Source organism: Lycium barbarum, chromosome 12, assembly GCF_019175385.1.
Source record: "Lycium barbarum isolate Lr01 chromosome 12, ASM1917538v2, whole genome shotgun sequence".
Taxonomy (NCBI): domain Eukaryota; kingdom Viridiplantae; phylum Streptophyta; class Magnoliopsida; order Solanales; family Solanaceae; genus Lycium; species Lycium barbarum.
The window spans coordinates 81,992,288-82,017,331 of NC_083348.1; the positions used below are offsets into that span (position 1 = coordinate 81,992,288).

Below are 25,044 nucleotides of genomic sequence, written 5' to 3' on the forward strand. Positions count from 1 at the left end.
ATTTGATAAATTCAAAGGCATTCGAAGTGAATCCAGTATAAACATTGCTGCTTCCCTCCTGCAGTCTCTATTCCTTGAGATGATATTATGTATGACTTTCCAGTTTGAATGTTTATGATTCCTTCTCAGCATCAAAACCGTGGAATACATCCAAGAGTCTGTGCGATATCATTATGCTCATTAATTTGTATTATGTGATATATTAGTTAATACTTAAGAATTGTTTTTAGAGTGAGAGGTGACCGCATACTCCTTCCTGCAATAAAGAAACTACTCCTTTTTTCCCTCCAATCTATGCATGATGAAGTGGTGCGTACATTTTCATATATGAAATATGTGTTGGTAGATGATGATGACTTGGTCTATGGGGGGGTTCTGGAATTTATATGAGTTGCTTCGAACTCCTTATTGGTCAAAGCTGCAAATATGTTGATGTTCATTTTATTTGCAGCATTTACAGAATCTATGTACTATTTGACTTGAAAATTCTGTGAGGCTCATCTTTCAATTAAAAGCTTCTGCAGTAGGAAGACTTGTGGCTAGTGAATTATTGGACTAATATAATCAGCGGAAACATGTTCTATAACAGTGTCATTGCTTTTCCTTAGGTGATTTCAGAAGTGTAGATCAGTTTTCTTGTTTTGACATTAAGTACATTGCTATTTGAGATGTTTACTTCATTGGGGGGTGTCATATGTTCATAAAATACTTTTGCAATCTAGCAACTGTGTAAATGACAATCTCTAGGTAGATTATGGAGCAAAGTTGAATCAGTTTACTGGAGAGTAATCTTTCTGGCTGACAGCTCTGAGAATCTATAAAAAATATTTCTTTATTTGGTACAACAAAGATAAAGAAAAACATCGTGATCAGATGTTTATGAAGTAAATTTTTGGTTGGTTGAGTAAAGGTATGCCAGACGCACAAAAAATTCTGCTCTATTTTACAGTGCTAATTACGGATTCTAGGATATAGTACCAAAGTTGATGATGCTGTTTCTTTGATTCCAGAAACAACAGCGTCACCGTCTTTGCTCCAGTGATCAACCCATATTCATGTAATAACTGCATGCCTCAGGCTAGGGGTGTACATGCATCGAATTGGTTCGGATTTTTCAAAAATCAAATCAAACCATTTGTGTCAGTTTTTAAATCTATAAACCAAACTAAAACAACAAAAATCGGGGTTTTCAACATTTTTCTCGGTTTTTTTGGGCTTTTTATTGTAGTTTAATGGAAAGTACTTTACTACAAATTTGCTTGATAAATAAATACGAGGTAAATATCACTTGTTGTCATATCTCCGGTTGGAGAGTTGGAGCGTGGGAGGGATTCGTTGTTTATCCAAGTAGAAGAAGAAGATTTTTTTTTTTGGTTAGATATGTTTTTAATTTAGTTTCTGTTGGGCCTTTAATGAATTACATATGGGCTTCAAAACTTATGGACCATTACAAACATTAAGTCAGACCTGAATGTAAAAATAGAAATTGTGAAAAATCTTAAGAAAATGTTTATAAATTACATTCTAATACATATTTTTATGTAAAAAAATAATTTAAAAATTATATACATATAATCGGATTTGTTTGGTCTCAGTTTGACTTTTTTTTTTAGTTAAAACCAAACTAAACCTATAATGGTCGGGTGTTTTTTTCCGCCACCAAACCAAACCACTATTCGAATTTTTATTTCGATTTGATTCGATTTGTCGGTTTGCTGCGGTTTATTGGTTCTTTTGTACCGCCTTACCTCAGGCTATAGTACGAGCAACAGAGTCTTCAGTTTTGATGGCTAAACCAAGTTTATATAGCTAACCTTCCTAAGACATTATGGAGAAGACTATGGAGTAACTAAGTGTTACTATTTCTTTGATTTAAAAAAAAAAACACTAAGTGTCACTATTAGGTTGAGTTAGAGAATAATACATGCACTGTCTATGATCAGCTCACCAATTTGACATTTTGGCACTTACCATATCTCGTTGCACTTCCCAGAAAGTTGTGATAAAAAAAGTTCCATAATAAAACTAGCTCCATACTTCTTCATTGTTTATTCAATAAAATAACATAATCTTATAATACAACAAAGATGCCATATGCCATACAGGAAAATGTTTTCTTTATCACTGCTTAAGCGGCAACATGCTGTGATAGTTTCTCTATTTCTCCGTCTTTTTTGGTGGGCTGCTTTTTCTCTCACATTTGAGGACAACAGAGAAGTAATTGTGATTTGTAAACAGGACAGCAGAGTGATCAACTGATCAAGTACGCTTATTTCGCTATAATTGAAAACTTTGCCAGGGGCTGATGAAGAAGCTTGTTTAGTGTCAATAATTCCAAAATTATGGGCAGATAACTTATCAGAAAGTACAAAAGAAAGGTTTATCGCAATATATCACTATTTGAGGTCTGAGGACATCAAAGCAGCGTGCATGATCCATTTTTATTGTCAAAGTAGGCAATTATACATAACTTGCCGGGCTTTCCAGGGAACTAAATCATTAAGTGAAAATGTTAAATTTAATTTAATTTAACAGAAACCACAATGTTAGTACTATAAATTCCATACTTATCCTAAACATTTCATCCACAACACAGGGACATATTTTAGAATCAACAGAAAAATTCAAGTAGTGAAAAATGACTTCGACAATCAATTGGAAGCTTGCTTTTTTAGCTCTACTAGTGTTAGGAATGTAGGCTTCTCAAGCCACATCCCGTGACCTGAACGAAGCCTCGATGGTCCAGAAACACGAGCACTGGATGGCTCACTTTGGACGTGTGTACAAAGATGGTTTAGAGAAGGCAAAGAGGTTCAAAATATTCAAGGACAATGTTGATTACATCGAGTCAGGCAACAACACTGGAATGAGGCCTTATAAATTGGGCATCAATGAATTTGCAGATCTGACAAATGAGGAATTCAAAGCCACTCACAACGGATACAAAATGTCTTCTTATCAAGAGTCATCAAAAACCATATCATTCAGGTATCAAAATGTGACTGCTCCAGCTACCATGGATTGGAGGACAAAGGGCGCCGTTACTGGGATTAAGGATCAAGGGCAATGTGGTAAGTTACAATTAAGTTAATAATAACATCCTTTCAATGAATACGCTGCCAAAAAAAAAAAAAAAAAGAATCTTATTAAGCTGATAATGTACAGGATGTTGCTGGGCATTTTCCGCTGTTGCTGCTACTGAAGGGATCAACAAGATCAAAACTGGTAAATTAATCTCTTTATCTGAGCAAGAATTCATGGATTGCGACACAAGTTCAGATATGGGATGTGAGGGAGGTCTCATGGATGATGCTTTTACGTTCATCATTAAGAACCACGGACTTACTACTGAATCGAATTATCCATACAAGGGAACTGATGGCACTTGCAAAACTGGAAAGGAATCCAATGATGCTGCTAAGATTACTGGTTATGAAGATGTCCCAGCCAATAGTGAATCTGCTCTGTTGAGTGCTGTTGCTAACCAACCTGTATCCGTGGCTATTGATGCTAGTGGATCGGATTTTCAATTCTACTCGAGTGGTGTTTTTACTGGAGAATGTGGAACTGAGTTAGATCATGGTGTTACGGCAGTTGGATATGGGAAAACTAGTGATGGGACTAAGTATTGGTTAGTCAAGAACTCGTGGGGAACCAGCTGGGGCGAGAACGGTTACATTAGAATGCAAAGAGGCATTGATGCTGAGGAAGGACTTTGTGGAATTGCTATGCAAGCTTCTTATCCAACTGCTTAATTGCTGAGAAGCTCTGTGGGAATTTGTTGTTGATTATATTCTTCTGTAAACACTATTGTTGTTAATACTGTAGTTTATATGGTGTGTCTAGTCTACTGTGTATGTTGCAAACTCGTTTTATGTAAATTCTAAGTGTTAAAGAAAAGTTTGTATAATGTGAAAAGAAGTTCAGAATTCAGCAATGAAGTGCAGATTTATCTTCTTGCAGGTGGTTCACATTTAATTATTTATACACTTTCTCTTTTCTTTCCTAAGGAGTAGAAACCAATATTGCATAGTGGTGTTTAATTATAGTCTTATCACTTTCTCTTCTCTTTCCTTTTATTATTTTTTCCTGAGTACATCCTTATATTTTGCGTAAATCTACGTACTTCACAAAATTTAGAAGGGAATACTCGTTCTATGAAATTATTCTTTATCTAATTTGATAAATAAAAAAAAATGAAGAAAACATAATCTCATTTTCCACCGGCTTAAAAGACGGAGGGAACTTGCGTAGACTCCATTTGAGTATAATTTACGAACATTACAACGTAGGAAGTAATTTTTTTCCTTTCTCTAAAATAAAGAACCACCAAAACTAATAGGTGGTTGACTTTTATTAACAAACGCATAAAGAACTACAAAGTAGAAACTTCTTTTCTTATAATCTTGTATTCAACATTTGATTGGACCAATTCAAACTTGAGGCTCATATATTTTTTAATAAAGGAGTTTCTGATCCACGGTGCTCAAACTTAAAATCTCTAATTAGTTTTCATGTACCCGCAACATCCTTTGTAATTGGTAAAATGTAGAACTGCTACAGAATATTCATCAATCGTCCTATTGAGAATACTAACAAACTTGGCATTGGCCCGTAGCGTATAATTTGAAAAGTTGAAAGAACCATAGAACAATAATTGCCTAATTGCGTGCATAAGACCAATAGGGGCAAGAAGACTTTTACATTGACTTAGACTTGGATGAAAGACTGGCGCTGGTAGAACTGTCCAGATTATTGGATCCAAATTTTTCTTATAGTACACATTGGGTAGTTAGTTTAGTTTCTATACAGATACTTGATTGACATTTCCTAGAAAAAGCATAAGATCACTATGCAACCAGAAGTCATAATCTGAAAAAAGAATAAATACTTGAACCTCAAATTTCCATCAATTAGTCTAAAAAATCATCAATCAAGACTACTTTTCCAAAACGGAATTGGATTCCAGTTGTTGACTAAAAAGAAGGTTAAGTCCAGACTCCAGAGTCTCCAGACTAGTAGTTACTATTAATTAGGAAATAATTTCTCATCTACGCCTCTATATAAACGCCTTGCTACTGAACACATAATGAAATGCAAGCCTATTACATAAACATCTTACAATAATTTTCTTTTGATCAAACCCTGTATTTTCCTCCCTACATTACATTAATTACTTAACCATGGGTATGAAAATTGATTTAATCAGTATTCTAATACTGTTCTTAGTAGTAGTTGCTACGTATAACTCTCAAGCAACTGCTCGTAGCCAACCAAAACTATCCGTTTCTGAGAGACACGAGCTGTGGATGGCGCGTCATGGACGAGTTTACAAGGACGAAGTTGAAAAAGGAAAACGACTCATGATATTCAAAGAAAACATGAAATTTATCGAGTCGATGAATAAGGCAGGGAATCTGTCTTACAAATTAGGCATCAATGAATTTGCAGATATTACTTCGGACGAGTTTTTTGCCAAGTATACTGCATTAAACATGCCTTCACATCCGTCACCTTCTCCAATGTCGTCGACGGAGTTCAAGATTAATGATCTAAGTGATGATGACATTCCGTCTTACTTGGATTGGAGAGAGCATGGAGCTGTTACTGAAGTGAAGCAGCAAGGTGAATGTGGTAAGACACAACATAACACTTTAATTAACTCACTATGTCCTTCTTGGCGAGTTTAGACCATATTAGGTGTGACACAATTAGCTCATGAAAATATGGTCATTCAAGTTTCATTTTGACCTGCCCAATTCAACTCATCTAGAAGTTGGCTGATTTAGGCAACCTTATCAAAATATCTTTTTTAATTCTTCTTTATTTAATATATTGTATAGTCATAACAAAGAATTTCTTTTTATTAGTTTTATTTGCTAACTAACCAAATTAAGAAATTAAATTTGGTAAGGGTTGGGCGGTTTGGATTATTACTCATTGTTGAACTATCTTGAGCCAATCTTTTCACCCTAGTAACCTTTGGGCGGGTACCGGCCCAAATTTCGCTCATCCCAGTCATATGATACTCCTAAACTAGGCAGGGTTTGTAGAAAGTACCGTGTCTAGATCGAATATATGTGTGTATGCGCGTGCGTGCGTACATAAAGAACATTTTTTCATTTTTCTTTAAATTTTGATAATAGTATGCTACTTTTCTATGTTAGGATGTTGCTGGGCGTTTTCTGCCGTTGGAGCACTAGAAGGAGCCTACCAAATTGCAAAAGGCCAAAAGATTGAACTTTCTGAGCAAGAACTTCTCGATTGCACCGCAAGTAACTACGGTTGTAGAGGCGGCTTAATGACCGGGGCATTTGACTTCATCATAAAAAATGGTGGAATTTCAACTGAATCAGATTATCCATACAAAAGGCAACAATACACATGCAGGAGCCAAGAGCTAACACCAGCAGTAAAGATAAGTAGCTATCAAGTTGTGCCTGAAAGTGAAACAGCATTGTTACAAGCCGTCACGCAACAACCAGTGTCAATTGGAATTGCTATTAGCCAAGAGTTCCAATTTTACGCAGGAGGAACTTATCATGGAAGCTGTGCGAACGAAATTAACCATGCAGTTACGGCAATAGGGTATGGAACTGATGAGGGGGGTCAAAAATATTGGTTGTTGAAGAATTCATGGGGAACTACTTGGGGTGAAAATGGATATATGAAAATTATAAGAGGTACTGGGAATCCTGGAGGTCATTGTGACATCTATAAGTTGTCTTCTTATCCAATCATATGATAGTCCCTAAGGATGTATTCTATATTGTAATTTCTCATATGTTGTACTATTAAGAATTGAAAGAAACTATTGGTCGTGCATGCAAAATCTTTTTGCACGCAGTGTATGGGTCTTTTGTATTGGAACTTTATGGAATTATAAAAAGGTGTATTGATTGATATTTTTATATGAAGCAAAAAATGTAAAGTGTGTTTATTATCGACTGATTATCTACCCCTCCACTTAAACTCCATATCCAATTGTTTTTAGCCAAATAATTAAATGATAAGATCAATGTTTAATTGGAAAGAAGAGCTTAATAATTGCAAAATATTTTCCCATCTAATTTATGTGATATTCTTTATTTTTTAATCAATTCAAAAAAAAAATAACATCTTTTTTTTATATTTAGTACTCAATTTAACTTTAAACATCGCATCTTCCTTTTTAGTCAATCTCAAAGTACGACTATCATTGATGAATTATAAGCTCAAAGTTGTAATCTTTTGAACATTGAGTCCAGCGAGGAAACATTTAAACCAATGAATTAAAATTAGGTAACGCCAAATAAGGAAACGCGTACATTGTTCGAGGAACCAGAAAATAAACACCAAAAGAAGGAAAAAAGGATCTCCATGATTCTACCCCTAAAGACTAAAAAGTCATCATGTCAAATCGAACTCTTAACTTTTTCCCCTATCGCCCTAATGAAAAGGTGTTAAAATCAAAGTGTAGGACTCAAGAATTTTTTTCCACAAACAAAAATCCCTTCTTCTTATTTCAGGAGCTTGGAGGAGTATCGACCTTCATTTTATTAACCATCTACCCGCTCTCACTATTAAAAAATTATTATTTTTTATTGGATTATTCTCACATATACTTTGATTAAATTCATGGGAAAAGAAAAAAATAATATTCCCTTTGTCTCAATTTATGTGATACACTTTTCTTTTAGGTCCGTCCAAAAAAGAATGATACATTTTTTTATTTGACAACAATTTAACTTTAAATTTTATCTTTTACGCTTAACGAGATGATTTATAACCACACAAATATCTTTGCATTGTTTTAGACCACAAGATTGAAAAGTCTTACTTCATTTCTTAAACTCTGTGCCTAGTCATACTATATCATATAAATTGGGACGGAGGGAGTAGTGTTTTCACACGAAAAAATTAGAAAGTTTCACAGTGTTTTAATGAGAACTTGTTTCCCAGCATGTGTTTTCCAAGTGAGTTGATTCAGTAGGAATGAGGTGGAAAAATCATGTTTTACAACACAAATTTTTCACTGCTTCACGGTGGGAAAAACCTCTATTTCTAGTAGTGTCTGTCCCAATTTATGTGGCGCAGTTCGAATTTCAAGAGTCAAACAGTTTAATTTTGATCATAAATTCGGACATGGAATTTTTAAGTTTTTTGAAATAAAATTTACATATTTGAATACTAAGTAAAAAGTATTATAAATTCACAATAATTTACAATTCAAAATATTTAAAAGATATATGAAAAAATTACCGGTCAAAGAAAGACTTATTTGAGTCTCGAAATGCAAAAGGTGCCACATAAATTGAAAAGGAAGAATTGTCACACCCCTTTTTTGGTTTATCCATTTGAAGTGACAGTTTTAAATAGGGATTAGTTATTTTACAGGGTCGCCACTTGGAATTGAGTTTTGGTGTTCCTAGTCACCTTATGAATTTGGCGTTCCAAGTCACCTTATGAATCCCTAATCAAAAGGAAATGACTCTTTTATTATGGTCCGCGAAAACAGAAGACCGGGTAAGAAATTTTGTTGACCGGGGAGAAGGTGTTAAGCATTCCCCGAGTCCCGTGGTTCTAGCACGGTCGCTTTATCGACTTATACTTAAATTAAATTAATTTTGGATATATTATGCATCTGAGACTTGAATTGCTCGAACTTTTATTGCTGAGCTTTTTTTTTTCTTTGGTCTTAACTCGGATGCGTAACTGCATTCCGAATTTTTTAAGCGTCTCAAAATAAGATGCATAACTGCATTCTTACTCGAAACAAAATTAATTATTAAAACGAGTTCGGCCAAGGTGCGTAACCGCATCCTTGAGTTATTTAAAAAACGTCTCGAAATAAGATGCATAACTGCATTCTTAATCGAAACAAACATCTTGAAACGTGCCTAAAGCTCATCTAGCGTTAAAGACAATTATTTGTCTCAAAAATCCGAGACTTATTATTATTTGGTTATTATTAATTATTATTATTTTCACTCTTTTGACAACGGATTTTGAATAAATTCGCAACCCATCTCGCTCTCTCACGGTTGTTTTTTTCACTCTTTTTTCCAACTTGACAACGAAATTTAAAATAAATTCGCATCTCGTTTCGCTCGAGCTCACAATCAATAATTAATTGGGCCTTAAAAATATGTCTTGGCCCAAAACTTTTCGCACGTTATCAAGGCTTGTCAAAGCTTCAATTCTAATTCCATGCAACACATCTGAACTAGGGGTGGGCACAGTTTGGGCCAACCCGAAATTCAAATCAAAATTCAAACTTTTTAAATATTTGGTCTGGATATTTGGATTATGAATTGGACTTCGGACTTCGGATTTTTTTTTAAAATTTATGGATTTCGGATTGGATATGGATTTAGTACTACAAATTTTTGGATATCCGAAATCCAAAATTTTTATACCTTATATCTCGCCCTACCTGTATCATATGTGCCCAGTACTAATAAGTCTAGTTTCTAAAGGTCCAATAGATTAGTACCTAAGGCCCTACCCGTTAAAATATTAAGACCAATATACAATTCTCTACTAAATCAAATATAATATAGGGTTTTCTTACTTCTCAAGTCTCAAACGTTATAACACCCACGACAGAGTTCTTTGTTATTTTTCCAGATGACTACTTAGATTTTATTTTGTTCATTTCCACTTTTCCAAAATGCTTTTATTTGGTATGGATTTACTATGTTGGACATGACTTGAATTTGTTAATTCTAATTTGAATTGGAAGACTTTTTTTACTGAGCAATTAAGATTTAGATTTACCCCTATGAAACTAACTCATGAATTTCGTTCCTAATAAGTTTGCCTTAAGTCTCAAGAGTCAAATTCGAAAATCGAAAATATCCAAACCAAATAATCTGAAACCGAACTTAAAATATCTAATCCAATCCGAACTTATTTGGATTGGATTTGGATTGTAATTTCTTCAATCCGAAAACCAAATATCCAAACCGAAAATTTCATACTCAATCCGATTATCCGAAATTCAAACCAAAATCCGAACTTTTTAAATATCTGGTCTGGATATTTGGATTATCAATACATCTGAACAGCATCCCATATATCAATCTAAAAGGTGAATTTAAAAAGCAAACAATTAAAACTTGGATCTAATTGCAACAAAGATAACAGAATCTACTAACCACACTTCCACCTTAATAGCTCATTTTAAACCATCAATTAGATTCCACACACACTCAAATGACTTTATCAAAATTAATACCTCTGGACATTAAACCCAACGTGAAATCAAACAGCAAATGAGAAGGATTAAAATACTATATTTTTCCTAACTTAAATGAAACAATGACTGTTAACTCATTAGCTTAAACTACAATATCTTAACCAATCATGAATTTCAACTAATATCTCGACAAGTAACAATGATAAAATCAAACAAAATAAACATATTCAAAAGAAAGAAACAGGTTTTATGAAATAACAACTGAAAATGGAAGAAAGATTGGACCTTTACGATAAAAACCTCCTTGAATTTACATTAAAGAACCTTCAGTTGTCCAGCAAGATTAAAATACAAACTTATCCAATGCCTTTAACATCTACCAAAAAATAGCACCACGACCGGAAAACCTCAAGCGAAAACTCCATTTCTCATTGCTGAAACATTGAAAGGGACAACACTTTTGTTAGCGGTGTTTGGAGGTAGGTATTAGGAAGTGCAGTGGTGGAGCTCGATGTCTCTCACATGGTGTAATGGTGCAGTTCCGGTAAAGAAGCGGTGGTTTACGGACTGATTTTATGGAGCTCTTTTTTTGGTGTGTTAATGGAGGTTTGGAGGTGAGTTTACATGGCTATTTTAATGAGGTTGGTGGCTGGTGTTTGCTGCTAGGGTGTTTCTACGGCTGATTATTGGTAGGGGTGATAGGTGCAGTGTGTATGATTCTAAGTGTAGTGTGTGTGTCGCGGCTGATAGGTATATAGTGTAGGTTTCTTTACCCCTTGTTTGGATGGTGATTTCCCGTGGTTCATTAATGTATGGTTTTATAAGAAACCATGTTGTAAACCCGTGGTTCATCCTATGGTCATATAACCATGAAAAATCTCAATTTTTGTAACCACGGATTTAGCGGTTTTTCCGTGGTTACGTATTTTATTTTCCTATTATACCCCACCCTCCACCATCCATCCCACCCCACCCCCACTCTACCACTCACACTCACCCCCACCCCACCCTGCACCATCCACCCCACCCCACCCTTCCCCACCCTGCACCATCCACCCCACCCATCCCTACCCTACCACTCACCCCAACCCACCCCACCCTCCACCCCCACCCCCAATTACCCCACTCCTCTATCACCTATCCCCACCACCCCAACCATTACCCATTACCCCTCACCACCGCCCAACCCCACCCCACAACAATTCACCCCCACCTTACCACCCACCTCACACCATCCACCCCTCCACCACCCTCACTCACTACCCCTCACCACCACCCAAACCCCACAACCACTCACCCCCACCCTACCACCCACTACCCCCACCCTCATCCCACACCTCCACCTCACACCACCCACCCCTCCACCACCCCCACCCACTACCTACTTATTTTTTAAAATTCCTATTTTGTTTTATTAATATATATAAATTAATTTCTAATTAAGAGTTAAAGGTATTTTAGTAAACTTACAAGTTATTATACAGTACCATACAGTCAAACCAAACAATACAAATGTCATTAAACCACAACAAACGATACAGTCTATCCAAACATTGTGTTCATTAATACAGTACAATACAATACAACACCATACCGTACCATACCATACTGTACATTAATGAACCACGGGAAACAACCATCCAAACAGAGGGTTAGGTTTAGGGTATAGTTTTTATATATGTTGTGCATAGGTACATGAAAAAGGCTTTGGATAATGGGTCTTGAAAGGGGTTTTCTCTTATTTTCTTTTTCTTAAATGGAAAAAGGCATTTTTTATTTTTTTTATTGTTTTGTTGTTATTTTAAGGAAAAAAATACATAAAAGGGTGCATGTGATGTGTGTGTGGATGCGGTATTAAAATTGAGTGGTGAAATGACATATAATTAACAAGTGAGAATATAAAATATACTACTACTAATTTAAAATAGCAAGATAAAACATGTACTTACTCTATATTTATTTATTAAAACTTTTAACTTGGAAATTAAACTAAAAATAGATAACATATTTTCGGACATTTTCTTTCTTTTTGTAATAAAAAAATGAAACTAAACATATATCTTAAAAATGTGACTCTATTTTGTGATTTTTGAATATTCAAGTAAGACGTACTAAACCATGTAAAATGTCCAGACTATATTTAAAGGAAAATTTAGATACTAGAAGGTGAAACAACCCGGGAAGAGTTAAAAATCACGTGTTTACAAGAAGTAGTATTCGGAACTGATTAATCCAATTAATTTAGATTTTTGTCACATAGAGTTCGTTTAAGGATAAAGTGCTCCCTACTAGAATTTTTTCTTTCTCATAAATTAAATCAAAGGCATTTGATTAAAGATGGTGAGTCCATCTCATCACGTCCTCTAATAGGATTTTTGTTACTAATGTCTAGTAAAGTCTTTCGCATTTGCGTGCATTTTATTCTTTTCTGAGGTTGCGAAACTTATAGTATTTAATTATGTTTTAATATTTGTCGTTGTTAATAGTAAGATATTTGGCATTCGCTTACAGTCACCCCCGGTCCCCCCGTGGTTTCACATTAATCATCAACAATAGAAAAAAGAGGATCAGAAGAATATATCTCATTTTTAAGGAGAAGACTAGGGAATTGACCAAGTGAAAAGCCAATTTTGTATTCAAATGTGAAAAGACCATAGGCAAGACTTGGGTAGATTTGGAACATTTTTTCGCGCTCAAAGGAAGTTAACAACTTTATTTTGATACGCTATTAATTTGGACCCTCGTGGATTGCTTTTTCCCAATTCCTAATTGATACTCCATTTGTTCATGTTTTTGTCCATAATGGACTTTGCACGCCATCTAAAAATTAATAAATAAAATGCATATTTTATCATATAATACTCATATTAATTGGTGTATTGTTTCAATAGAGTTAAGAAATGAGTAACTTATATCAAGTGTAAAACATGGGAAAAAAATTGTCTTTCTCTTGATATGCTAAAGTAGACAAGCAAAAGCGAAAATTTATTTTTAATATAGTGAACAAGTAAAAGTGAAAGGAGGGAGTATTGAATAATTTCGATAAAAAAGTAAGGGCTAGAAATTACTCCATCTCCATCCCAAAATAAGTTTCACTTGACCAAAAATCACGTTAATTAAGAAATCAATAAATACAATATGAAGTTTACTAAACTACACCTATCTATTAGTATATGTTTTTTGAGAATTGAGCAATAGTAAAGAGGATTACTTCTTTAATGCTAAGGGCATTGTTGGAAGAACTTGCCAATTTTTGTTTTGAATTCCTAAGGTGACATTTATTTTAAAACTTTTTTTTTAGGCTAAGATGACACTTATTTTGGGATGGAAGGAGTAACTAGATACGAGGCTTTCTATATATAAGATATCTTGGGCCTGTTTCAAAGTTGAAGGGCCAAACCTAGGTCATGTAAAAATCAATTAATTGGACCCTAAGCTAAAAAAGTAAAGGAACATTAAAGAGCTTCTTTACTTGAACATTTAAAAATTGATTATTTGCTCTTTGAAAAATATTCTGACTTTCTATTTATGATTTTCAATGTTAAATACTCCCTACGGTTCAATATTAGTGTTCACTTAGTTTTTTACACCCCTTAAGAAAGGTGGAATAATTTGAGAGGTCCTTTTACTTGTCCCGATTTATCATCCCGGTATTTATACTTCACAAAGTTTCATTCAGACCCCTGAACATGCTCAAAACAGGTATTTTAAACCCCTCTGACCGTTGACTGAGCTGATGTGACATTTACAAGGGTGAGCTGTACAAAACGCGTGGGATATACGAGTATAAAGAGCGTGGATAACAATTTTTTTCTTAAAAGGAGAAACTAAAAGTAGAAAATTAAATAAAAAAAAAAAAAAGGGACCCTCGTCATCATCCCTCTCCATCTTCAACCCGCCGCTGCTGCCTTCAGAATTTTCAGCGAAATGACCCTCGTCGTCTCCATCAATTTCCTAAGACTTCATCCTTTCCTAATTTTCCACCACTTCTTCTCTTGTTTCCAAGCCCCTTCAATTCTTCTTGAATTTAGTCTGAGAAATCCTCTATTCCAACAATTAAAAAAAATAAAAAAAATGCGCCATTCTCAAATTCTAACAATCTAGTACATATTGTACAAACTCAAACAACATATACTGTTATGATCTGCAGTAGTATTATAGAAATAAAAGGAAGTTATCCAGTACAATTAAACACGTGGAGGGCACAAATTATTTTTCCAATTAATGAAGATCAACGGTGTAGATGAGGAGGGAGGAATCCTATAAATAACCGACTAGAAGCTACAGTGCAACTAACGAATTTCTGGTATCTTCTTCTATCATTCTTTTCTCACCTCTATTCTCTTCTTCCTCTCTCTATCTCAATCCCTTCTTCTTCTTCTTCTTCTTCTTCTTCTTTGCAGGTTCTGTTCACCATTGGAGACCTAATCTATCTTCAATTAATCCTTCATTTTGCTTCATTTCTTTATTATAATTTTCCATATAGTTGAGTAATAGAAAACCCAGAAAATCGTCTCAAAAATCTGTATTAGTTACTTTTAATTACTGCCCAGCCTATTACAAATTGGCATCAGAGCTTCGATCCTGCGAATATTGACGCCATTACTGTTAATGAAGGTACATGACTCAAGGTCCTTGATGAGAGAACTAGTAAGAATGAGGAAACTATGGTGAAGCACGGTGAGCTGTTGGAACAACTAACAGCTAAAATCGGGGAAATCGCAGCATCACATATATCCTTAGCTAGAGAACATACCGGAGTGGCTCAGACTTTGGGACAGATCTCGGCGAGATTGGATGCGATTGAAAAAAATCAGAGAGCAGCCCGAGAGGTGGACCAGGGTAATGGGTTATTGCCAGCACCAGCGATTGAAAGGAGACCCAATAGGCAAGGTGATGCTGGGCAACCTCCACTACCACCAGATGGTCGTGCTAATCGACAACAAGGTTGGCAATTCCCTATTCCTAAACTAGAATTTCCATTATTTTAGGGAACTGAACCAAAGAAGTGGGTGAGGCGATGTGAGAATTTTTTTGATGTTTTCCATATTAATGAAGATCAGAAGATTGAGATAGCATCAATTTACCTTGTTGGAACTGCTGAATCGTGGTACCAATCTGCTTATTTAGAAGGAGGTTTCGACTATTGGGAATTGTTCAGGGATAAAATATGTGATAGGTTTGGGGATGAACCTTCAGAGGATGTTGTTGAAAGCTTCAATACACTGAGACAAACTGGAATAGTTGAAGAATTCCTTGTTAATTTTGAAGTTATGAAGGCACAAATGTTGATAAGGAACCCCGCTCTTATTGATTCCCATTTCCTATCCAGTTTCATTAGATTCCTTAAGGATGAAATCAAAATGACATTAAAACTCTTAAAACCAAAAAATCTGAAGGCTGCTATTGAGATGACAAGAGTGCCAGAGAAAAACCTAAAAGCCTTAGAAAGGAAGAGCCAGGCTAATGCTAAGACTACTCATGGATGGAATGCCACAGGAGGGACTAAGGTCAATCTACCAGTGAATCCAGTTAGATCTATGAGTCTTGCTAAAGGTGGTAATTCCAAGCCCAACACTTATAGAGTTAGTCAAGAAGTTTATGACTATAGGAGAGCTAATCGCCTTTGTTATAGATGCGGAGAGAAATATATCCCTGGTCATCAGTGTAAATTCAAGCAGTTAAACTGCATTATTGGTGAGACTGGTGAGGCCATCGGAGAGCAAGAGGAAAATCTGGTAGAAATGCAGTGTGTGGGAGAAATTGAAGAAGCGGATAAGGAACAGGTGATGCAAGAGGCTGTATGCATGACTGCATTATCCGGAAGCAATCACGGGGTTAACACAATTCTGGTGAAGGCTGCAGTAAAAAAGAGGGGCTTAACAGTGTTGATTGACTCGGACAACACTCATAGTTTCATTGATGCTCAAACAGTGAAGGACGTGGGGTTTGTAGTTGCTTATACACCTCCTATTTGTTATACCCCATTTTAACCGGGCTAAATTAGAAGTACAACATATTGGAGATTCCTGTTTTTTGTTGGTTTGTTTTAAGGAGTCGCCACCTAATTATTTATGGTGAATTAGGACACCTAAAGTTAAATAAAGTGATTATCCTAAGTTGATTTTATTTTAAAGTCTACGAAACCAAAAGATTCTAGGTAAGGGTTCAATTAGTCTAAAGGGAAGGTATTAGGCATCCTTTAAGACCCATTAACAATGGTTAACCGACCGGACTTATATTATTAAATTAAGGCTAAAATATAGATGTAAATATTAATATAGATGTAAATATTTAAATATTTAAGAAAATACCTCGTGAGTATTGCTAAAATTATTTAAAGTAAAACTTGTAGAAAATAATAGTGGCATAAAAGAGTTTAGTTACAAATGAACTAAAAGAAACAGGATGTGTAATGTTTATATGTTTTGGAGAAAATGACTAACAAATTTAAAAGAGTTATTTAATAAAGTTTTATAGAAAGACTATTAGTTCAACGTATATTGTGCGAAGGTTGTTTTAAACAAATATGTATTTCAAGTGTTGGATAGGAACTGAAGTGAAAAAGTTATCCGTTGAAACTAATTTGCTTTTTATTTCTTAGTATAAGCTAACGTTAGTGTAAGATTTGTAACGTTTTAAACTTCTAAAATAGTAAGCATAAATTATGATTCCCTTAGCCAAAAGATGTAGTCATGCTATTTTGAAAATCAATTATTCAAATAAATGTTATAGATACTATAAATAGTTTTAAAAATAGAAGTGAATGTAATTTGTGGAATTAACTACCCATTACTAAACTAAAACCCTTAATGTTACTAAAGTTTATCTTAATTAACAAGCACAAATGTTAGTCATACAATACATGTTAAATGCACACAGAAATAAAAAATAGAGGGATAGATATATCGTAAATGGGCTTGGCCCATTTGGATTGCTGTGATCCGTTTGCAGCTGGGCTTCGGCCCAGTAACAATTTTTTATATGTGTTGCTGCTGCTGTCACGCCTATTGGGCTTCGGCCCAGATTTTTATTTCCTTGTTTGGCTGCGGATTGGCTGCTACTATATGAGGCCGACTCGAGAGGAATTGTGTTGGGCTTTTGGCCCAACGTCAAAATGCGGGGAAGATGACGAGTCGCTTGGACTCGTATACGAGATGTCATGTATAAAAAAAAGGAAAAAAGGATTAGGAAATGAGCAGTGAATAATGTTAAACATACTAATTATGAATTCAAAAAAACAATTTCACAGATGGTATATTCTGTGTATATTTTAAATATACCTCACGTATACAAAATTCGTCCACCACACACTTACTACGTATAAACAAAGCAACAACCAAACACAACTGCATCAAACCGTATAACATCTATTATGCATTAGACGTGTGCAAAGTTCAGACAAATGTAATGACTAATATATGCACAGTATTCAGAGTATACCTGGCATACCTGAAAGGTATACACTGATGCGCGGCTCCTGTATACACTTGGTGTATACTAAGGCTCATATACTATGTATACTTCGAGGTATATCATACCACAAACAGAAAATCAGAGAGGGAATATGCGAAGGTAAGTCGACATGAGCATTTGGAGGATAAATGTAACCAAACAGATAGCAAGCATCAAGGATTAGGTTCTGCTGATGAAATGAGTGGCAATTTATCAGGAATACAAGTGAGATTTCAAACCATTTTTTCAATCAGTGTTTCGAAACAAAATATGCATGTAATGACAATTAAGTTCAAGAAGGGATTATTGCAGACTTTGAGCATTCAAAGATTTAGACATGAGTAGGTGAACAGAATTAACTGGACAGAACTGAAACCAAAACAAGGAGGTTTAACATAAAGCATTTTTTTTTATATCTTATTCAACTGAAGCTAATCGAAGCAAGAAAGAAGATTATCATAGATATAATACAATTAGACGCAGGCAGTCTCAAGTCATTGATGAAAACAGGATTATTATGATATAGGTGTAACTATGATAAAATCGAATACAGAGGGGGGGAAGCCAAGCATAGCCAAGCATGAAGTGTGCACAACTATTCCAGGATTTGCCATTCAAAACCACAGTATCCATACTGCCTGTATCTAATTGTAACCCATTTTAGTTGTGACACAACCAAAGGAATGAGCAGGGGAGTAGAAGCAAACCAAAAGACAGGTCAAAAAGAGTGTTTCAGATGGACAGGGTTGCTGATGAGGTTACCAGAGAGATAGCATACACTCAAATAGCCCAAATAATCATACCATGAGCATAAGACATAGATATCTTGTTAACAGGAAATAGGAGTTTAGTGGATGAAGACATGATATGGATAATGACATACAATGTGATACACATAAAACGTAGGTAGAGTAAGATGTTTTAAAACAGTGCAAGGGTTGAATCAAAGCTAACTTCTAACAAACCAACATCCAAGTATGAAACAATTCAAAGGATTTCAGGACTAATTTGTTAAGCATAGATAAACAGAGATGAAGAGGGGAATTATAGAATATCACACTATGCATGAATCATTTGCAAATCTCATATTAACATGATGACTCACAACTCTCTTTCAATCTTAGTTCTCAAACATATAGGATTAGTTTGGTTACACAAATCATATTTTAGGCCATCATGATCATATATTGACTCTACAGAATCTTTTGCAAACAAATTTGGACCTTTCAACCAATAAACCAAAAACCTGGACAGGACTAAATTCAAAATATGCATACTTAATTAGGGTAATAACATTATCAACATACCAAACAGCTCCTTTAACCCGATTGGCATTCGTGAAAGCATTGTTAACCGAATATGATTTTATCGTACACTTCAAAGTAGAACACACACATAAACTAGTAATATGATCTTAAGACTATCATTATTAATTAATACCTGATACACTTAATCATACATATAAGCAGGTTGGGTACCTAATTTAAACCAACTTATCAACAAACAACATGATTAATACACTAAACAAGCATAGAGCTACACTGAACAGAATTTAAACTAAGCTTAACTAACCATAGAGAATAATTCATATGAACATCAGATAGAGATCTTAAGCTATATTTTCCGAATGAAACACCGAATATACTAAATGAGCATCAACCATTATAAAAAAAAAATATAAATATAACTTCCTATTTTACGACATCGGATATACAAATTTTATTGCAGCACCAACTTGAAATTAAAATCACTTTAAATATGTAAACAGAGAATCTAAACATACATCAGAAATCAAAGCGAACTAGAAGCGGAAGGAAGGGATTGCACTGACCTTTTTCAAGTACAGTGAACGGGGCGTCGAGGTCTCGAATCTATGCTCGAACACGAACAAACCCGAAATCACTTAGATTAGACAAAGTTCGAACAGAAAGATAAAATATGGTAGTTTGGGATCATATGTGGCTGTAAAACTTGTGTTTTATAGGGGAATTTATAGATTCAGACCTTCCGCCTTTTCTTTTCTCTCTTTTCCCTAACAGAACAATTCGCCCCAGATTTATAGGGCTTCGTTTGGTTTAAGATAAGAGAGGAGCGTATGAGAGAGACGAAGGAGTGGGGGACAAGCGTGTGTAGAGGCGGCAGAGAACGTGGGGAACAGGGGAGTGTGGAGGTGCAGAGAGAAGTGGGGGGAACGTGAGGAGGGAGACGAAAGAGGGGGAAAGGAAAGGGGAAGAGGAGGGTGGCGGATGAAGAATGGAAAAGAGAAAGGGAAATTAGGTTTTTTAGGTTATAAGTTTGGGCCGGGTAGGTAATTTAGGATGGGCTGGACCGGGTCAGTTAGTTGGTGTAAGCATTGGGCTGGTCTGTTGAAAACACGGGTAATGGGCTGGTCCGTTTGGGCCATTAATTGGCTGAAAAATGTTGATCTCTTCCCCTCCATTTCAATTATTTTTTGGGTTTCTAATTTAATAACTAGTACCATGTATACCAATTTGGTGATAATATGTAAAAAAATAAAGTATAATTATTTAACCAATACCGAATCCTACGAAATAAAAATGATGACAAACCCTTTAAAAAATTATGATAAAGTAATGCTAGTAATGTTGATAGTAAAAAATAGTGAAAATAAAGTGTTTAGCTTGTCAATAAAATTAGAAGTCCGAGTAAATAAATGGAAATAAAGGAGGGACAAAATTGGATGTCAACACTATTAGAGTCACAGTTGCAGATGGTAACTATATGTATTGCACTTCACATTGCATGGGCATAACATGGACTATGCAAAGGAAAACTTTCAAAGAGGACTTGGGCATAATTAGTTTAGGTGGCTGTGATATGGTCCTTGGAAATGATTGGATGAAAAAGTATAATCCGGTCAAATTTGACCATGAAAAAGTATAATCCGGTCGAATTTGACCATGAAAGGAATTGTGTTACAATTGGCAGGAAAGGCAATAAGGTGGTTCTTAAAGGAGTTCCCAGAGAGGGAAAATTGAGTTTGACAAAGCAGCAGTTCCATGGGTAAATTATTAAAGAAAGGTCAAACTATCATGGAAAACCTCTTTATGGTCAGTGCCACTGGTCACTCAGAACATGAGTGTCACACCCCGACTTTACTAGGGTGTGATGGGCACCCGACCCCATATTCGGAGCCGAGCGAACCCGCTGACTCTTATTACATACTTAATTCCCTTAGACTCTTACATTAATAAGAAATGAAAACGTAGTAAAGCCTTCAGATTTTTTTTTTTGTACTCATTTTAAACAAAATCTGCAATTATATGAAACTTATATCATGACACGTATGACACATCGGCCGGTGGAGCCGCTTACTGAACTGACAACCAATAACCACGACTCTGTCTGCAAAGTCTCTAACTTCGAACAAGACATCATAACATAGTACGCTGACTCGGCTACACTCCAGGGCCAAATGGAGCTCGCCAACTTCGCTGGAACATCTTCTATACTAGCTTCAGCTCGTCTGGGTGTACCTGCGCGGCATGAAACGCAGCCCCCGAAGGAGACGGGTCAGTACGAGCAATGTACTGAGTATGTAAGGCATAAAAGATAACATAATAAAATAGACAGAACATGAACAACAACATAGTAAGGAACATATGGAAGATATAAGGAAAGATACGACTGTAACTGCCTGCCTCTCAAGGCGGAATCATGCATGCTCACTTTTACTTTCCTGTATACATGTCCATATAGCTACCCGCCTTAGCGGTGACTGCCCGGCCGTATAGGCACGGTGTAATCATCCATAGCCGCCCACTAGTGGTGTCTGCCCATGCCAAAAGGTCATGGTGTATCCGTATAGCTGCCCGCCTTAGCGGTGACTGCCCGTTCAACTAGGCCCGGTGTATTCGTATAGCTGCTCGCCTTAGCGGTGACTGCCCGTGCCATATAGACACGGTGTATCCATATAGCTGCCCACCTTAGCCGTGACTGCCCGTGCCATATAGACACGCTGTTTTTATCCATCATAAGCATGCATAAGAGCCCAACCAAACGCTATAACTTCATCGGAGTGACGTAAGGTCGGTAACCTCCGATTACATTATGGAATAATCAAGATCGTCATGCCTCACCTTGAAGGGACTAGTATTATAAGGCGAGCCTATCAATGAGGAATATCATTAAGAGAATACATAGAATAAGATCATAAGCCTCATAAAACATCAATTTATACACTTTGGAGTCTTTAGAAAATAGGGTCATAACAAAGGAATAGAATTGAAATCAAGAACTAGCTCATTGTTCTTATATTCATATTGAATCCTTAACTTAAGACTTGTAGACATGAAACCATTCTTGTCATAATTATCCTAGACATATTCTCTTCTTTGTCATCATCGTTATCATTACAAAAGTATATTCATCGTTGTAGTCATAAAAGTTTACAAACTCATACACCTTTGTCTTGGAAAAGTATAGACATTTTGGAAAACATTACGGGTTATTAGAAAGAGAATCATGCCATAGAATCATAAACTTCTAACTTTTGAAAACAAGGAAAATATGGAAATACTTATGAGATCATAACCTAGGGATCATGCCTTTGAAAGAAAGGGACGAGCCTTAACATACCTGTTCCGCGTCCTATTGGCTACGCTTAATTGTCCAATCTTGTTATCGCTAGTCTACATTCCAAAAAGATTGACGCAATCATTAGATTCATCACCATATACTTGTCTTAATCCTTCAAATGAATTCATTTATAATTCTGCCGAAATTTCGGCAGCATCTCCCCTGTAAATACACCATCCCGGAGAATCTCACTCGGCTAAATCATCAACAACAAACCCGAGAATGGAACTCGGCCACATTATCAACAACAATACCAACAATTATGTTTCCAACTTCAACAATCAATTCAAGACGCATTCTAATATTAACAACCTTTGTCATACAATTCAACGGCATACATTTATATTCAATTCAATTCATATAACATTCAAAGCACCCCATCAACGTACTACTTCATCCGACACCTTCCAAATTTAACAATAACAACTTAATCTCTTCTTTCAAATTTAATCACCACAACCCAACTTAAAACCTTTCAAACAAATGTCTCACTTCCAAGTTCATGCATTATATTTACAACCTACACATTATCAATATCATTCTTACAGATATAAGAAGCCACACCAAAGTCACACTAACTCCTTCCATAATCCACAAACAAGCACAACTTCATTTCTAACCCCTTAAATTCTCATTTTACATCATGAAATCCACAACACAACAATTAAATTACTAAATAAAAATTAACTCATCATCTCTACACAACACTATGCCATTCGGCCACCACAACTACATGCATGCTTTCATGAATTTTTACCCATTTCTACACATTACAACAACAACCAACACATTACATAAAATTAGTCTATTTTCTCTACACCACATCACACATGCACGGCCCAACATCAACATCATTCTTTCATGAACTTCATTCATTTCTTTGCACTCCAACATGCATAAATCATCCGTAACACATGAAGGAAGAATGAATACATACCTTTTCCACTCAACTTCTTGGCTTGACTAAAGTTGGTGAACTTGCACAAATAAATGCTTTTATTGTTCCAACAACCACTCCATGTTAAAGAGGACTTCCCAATTGCTTAGAATACTAGGAGAAAAATAATTTTTCTTGATCAATTCCATGGACTCCATTTTTTTTTCACCATGCCCTCCTTGTTCTCTCCCCCCCCCCCCCCCCCTTTTTTTTTTCTTGTTCTTTCTTTCTTTCTAATTATTTATGATGACCTCTCATATATGTATATATGTGTTCCACCACTTCTATATATTTATACTTAGGTCCCTCAAATAAAAATATGGTCACATGTCCCCTTCTTCATTTTTCTAGAATTTTCTTGAAAATAACAAAGAAGATTAAGTGTCTTCTTATACAAACTTTAGTCCATACATCTTTTACAATTTATAATTAGCCCCCATTAAATAATAAAAATGTGGACATACACCACACATGCCACACGGCCAACTTGGAATTTTTCATGAATTTTCTTGAACACTTTGGTCCTCCAAGAACATTCTTGAACACTTTGTGAAATTCCCGTTTTGCCCCTAGACTTCCGCAATATTACCATATGCCATCTTATGAATTTCCCTTTTCACCCTTACCCTTTATCAACATTTCCATACTACCAATGTTCATAAATAATATTCATAACCAACTTGTACATTAGAATAATTTTGGAAGATGGTCATTCCCTTAGCTTCGCCACGACTACCTTGAAATTTCCGAACGTGTAAAATACGGGATATAACAAGGAGCAGGTAAATGAGCCACTTTAGGAGCTGTTGCGCAAGTATTCTGACTTGTTTGAGGAACCTAAGACACTTCCTCCCACTAGAGCTTTGGATCATTCCATTCCTTTTAAACCTGGTGCATTACCAGTCATTTTTAGGCCTTATAGATACAACCACTATCAAAAGGAGGAGATGGAAAAACAGGTTCAAGAGATGTTGGGGACTGGTGTGATTCAGCATAGCCAATCTCCTTTCTCTTCTTCAACTCTCTTGGTTAAGAAGAAAGATGGATCCTGGAGATTTTGTGTCGACTACAAGAGGCTAAATGAAATCACCATTAAAGACAAATATCCTATTCCCCTAGTTGATGACCTATTGGATGAGTTATATGGGGTTGTAGTTTTCTCCAAAATAGATCTCAGGGCTGGCTATCATCATATAAGAATGAAGCCAGGAAATGTCCATAAAACAGCTTTTAGAACTCATGAAGGCCACTATGAATTCAACGTTATGCCATTTGGCCTTACTAATGTTCCAGCCAACTTCCAAGTTCTGATGAACCTGATTTTTCAACCATATCTTAGGAGGTTTGTGCTGGTATTTTTTGATGACATCTTAATCTACAATCACTCCCTTGACGATCATGTACAACATTTGGAGATAGTATTTGAAACACTTAGAAGCAATGCACTTTTAGCTAAGAAGTCGAAATGCTCCTTTGGCCAGCTGAAAGTTGAGTACCTAGGCCATGTGATTACTGCAGAAGGTGTTGCAACAGATCCTAATAAGTAGAGGCTATGATAAAATGGCCAAGACCTGAAACTATTAGAGCTCTGAGGGGATATTTGGGCCTTACATGTTACTATAGAAAGTATGTGGCCAATTATGTTCACATTTGCAGTCCACTTACTGACTCACTCAGGAAAGATGCATTTTAATGGAGTCCAGAAGTGGATGTAACATTTGCTCAGCTGAAACAAGCCATGACTACCACACATGTTCTTGCCTTACCTGGCTATGATCAAACCTTTATTGTGGAGACCGATGCTAGCAACAAAGGTATAGGGGCAGTTCTAATGCAAAAAGGCAGGCCAATTGCATTTTTCAGCAAGGTATTA

General features: G+C 35.8%; 2 protein-coding genes and 1 pseudogene across 3 annotated transcripts; all 3 read left to right on the plus strand.

The window, feature by feature from the left end:
• The first annotated feature begins 2,638 nt into the window (after nt 1-2,638).
• On the plus strand, nt 2,639-3,755 carry LOC132622567 (senescence-specific cysteine protease SAG39-like; annotated as a pseudogene).
• Nucleotides 3,756-5,045: 1,290 nt separating this feature from the next.
• Nucleotides 5,046-6,905, plus strand: LOC132623935 (zingipain-2-like). The gene is made up of 2 exons (XM_060338752.1): nt 5,046-5,634; nt 6,168-6,905. The coding sequence occupies exons 1-2, from the start codon at nt 5,184-5,186 to the stop codon at nt 6,743-6,745; spliced, it is 1,029 nt and encodes a 342-aa protein (XP_060194735.1). The 5' UTR covers nt 5,046-5,183; the 3' UTR covers nt 6,746-6,905.
• A 7,082-nt stretch (nt 6,906-13,987) lies between these two features.
• On the plus strand, nt 13,988-16,309 carry LOC132622670 (uncharacterized). 2 transcript variants are annotated; one of them, XM_060337322.1, is made up of 2 exons: nt 13,988-14,486; nt 14,584-16,309. In XM_060337322.1, the coding sequence occupies exon 2, from the start codon at nt 15,454-15,456 to the stop codon at nt 16,171-16,173; it is 720 nt and encodes a 239-aa protein (XP_060193305.1). In that variant the 5' UTR covers nt 13,988-14,486; nt 14,584-15,453; the 3' UTR covers nt 16,174-16,309. The 2 variants fall into 2 exon arrangements, with proteins under 2 accessions (XP_060193305.1, XP_060193304.1); XM_060337321.1 differs by having other exon boundaries at nt 14,798-16,309.
• The last annotated feature ends 8,735 nt before the right edge of the window (nt 16,310-25,044 follow it).

Coding starts and splice junctions, on each gene's coding strand:
- LOC132623935 (XM_060338752.1), top strand. CDS start 5,184: ATGGGTATGAAAATTGATTTAATCAGTATTCTAATACTGTTCTTAGTA. Junction 5,635..6,167: donor GAAGCAGCAAGGTGAATGTG/GTAAGACACAAC, acceptor TTTCTATGTTAG/GATGTTGCTGGGCGTTTTCT.
- LOC132622670 (XM_060337322.1), top strand. CDS start 15,454: ATGAAGGCACAAATGTTGATAAGGAACCCCGCTCTTATTGATTCCCAT.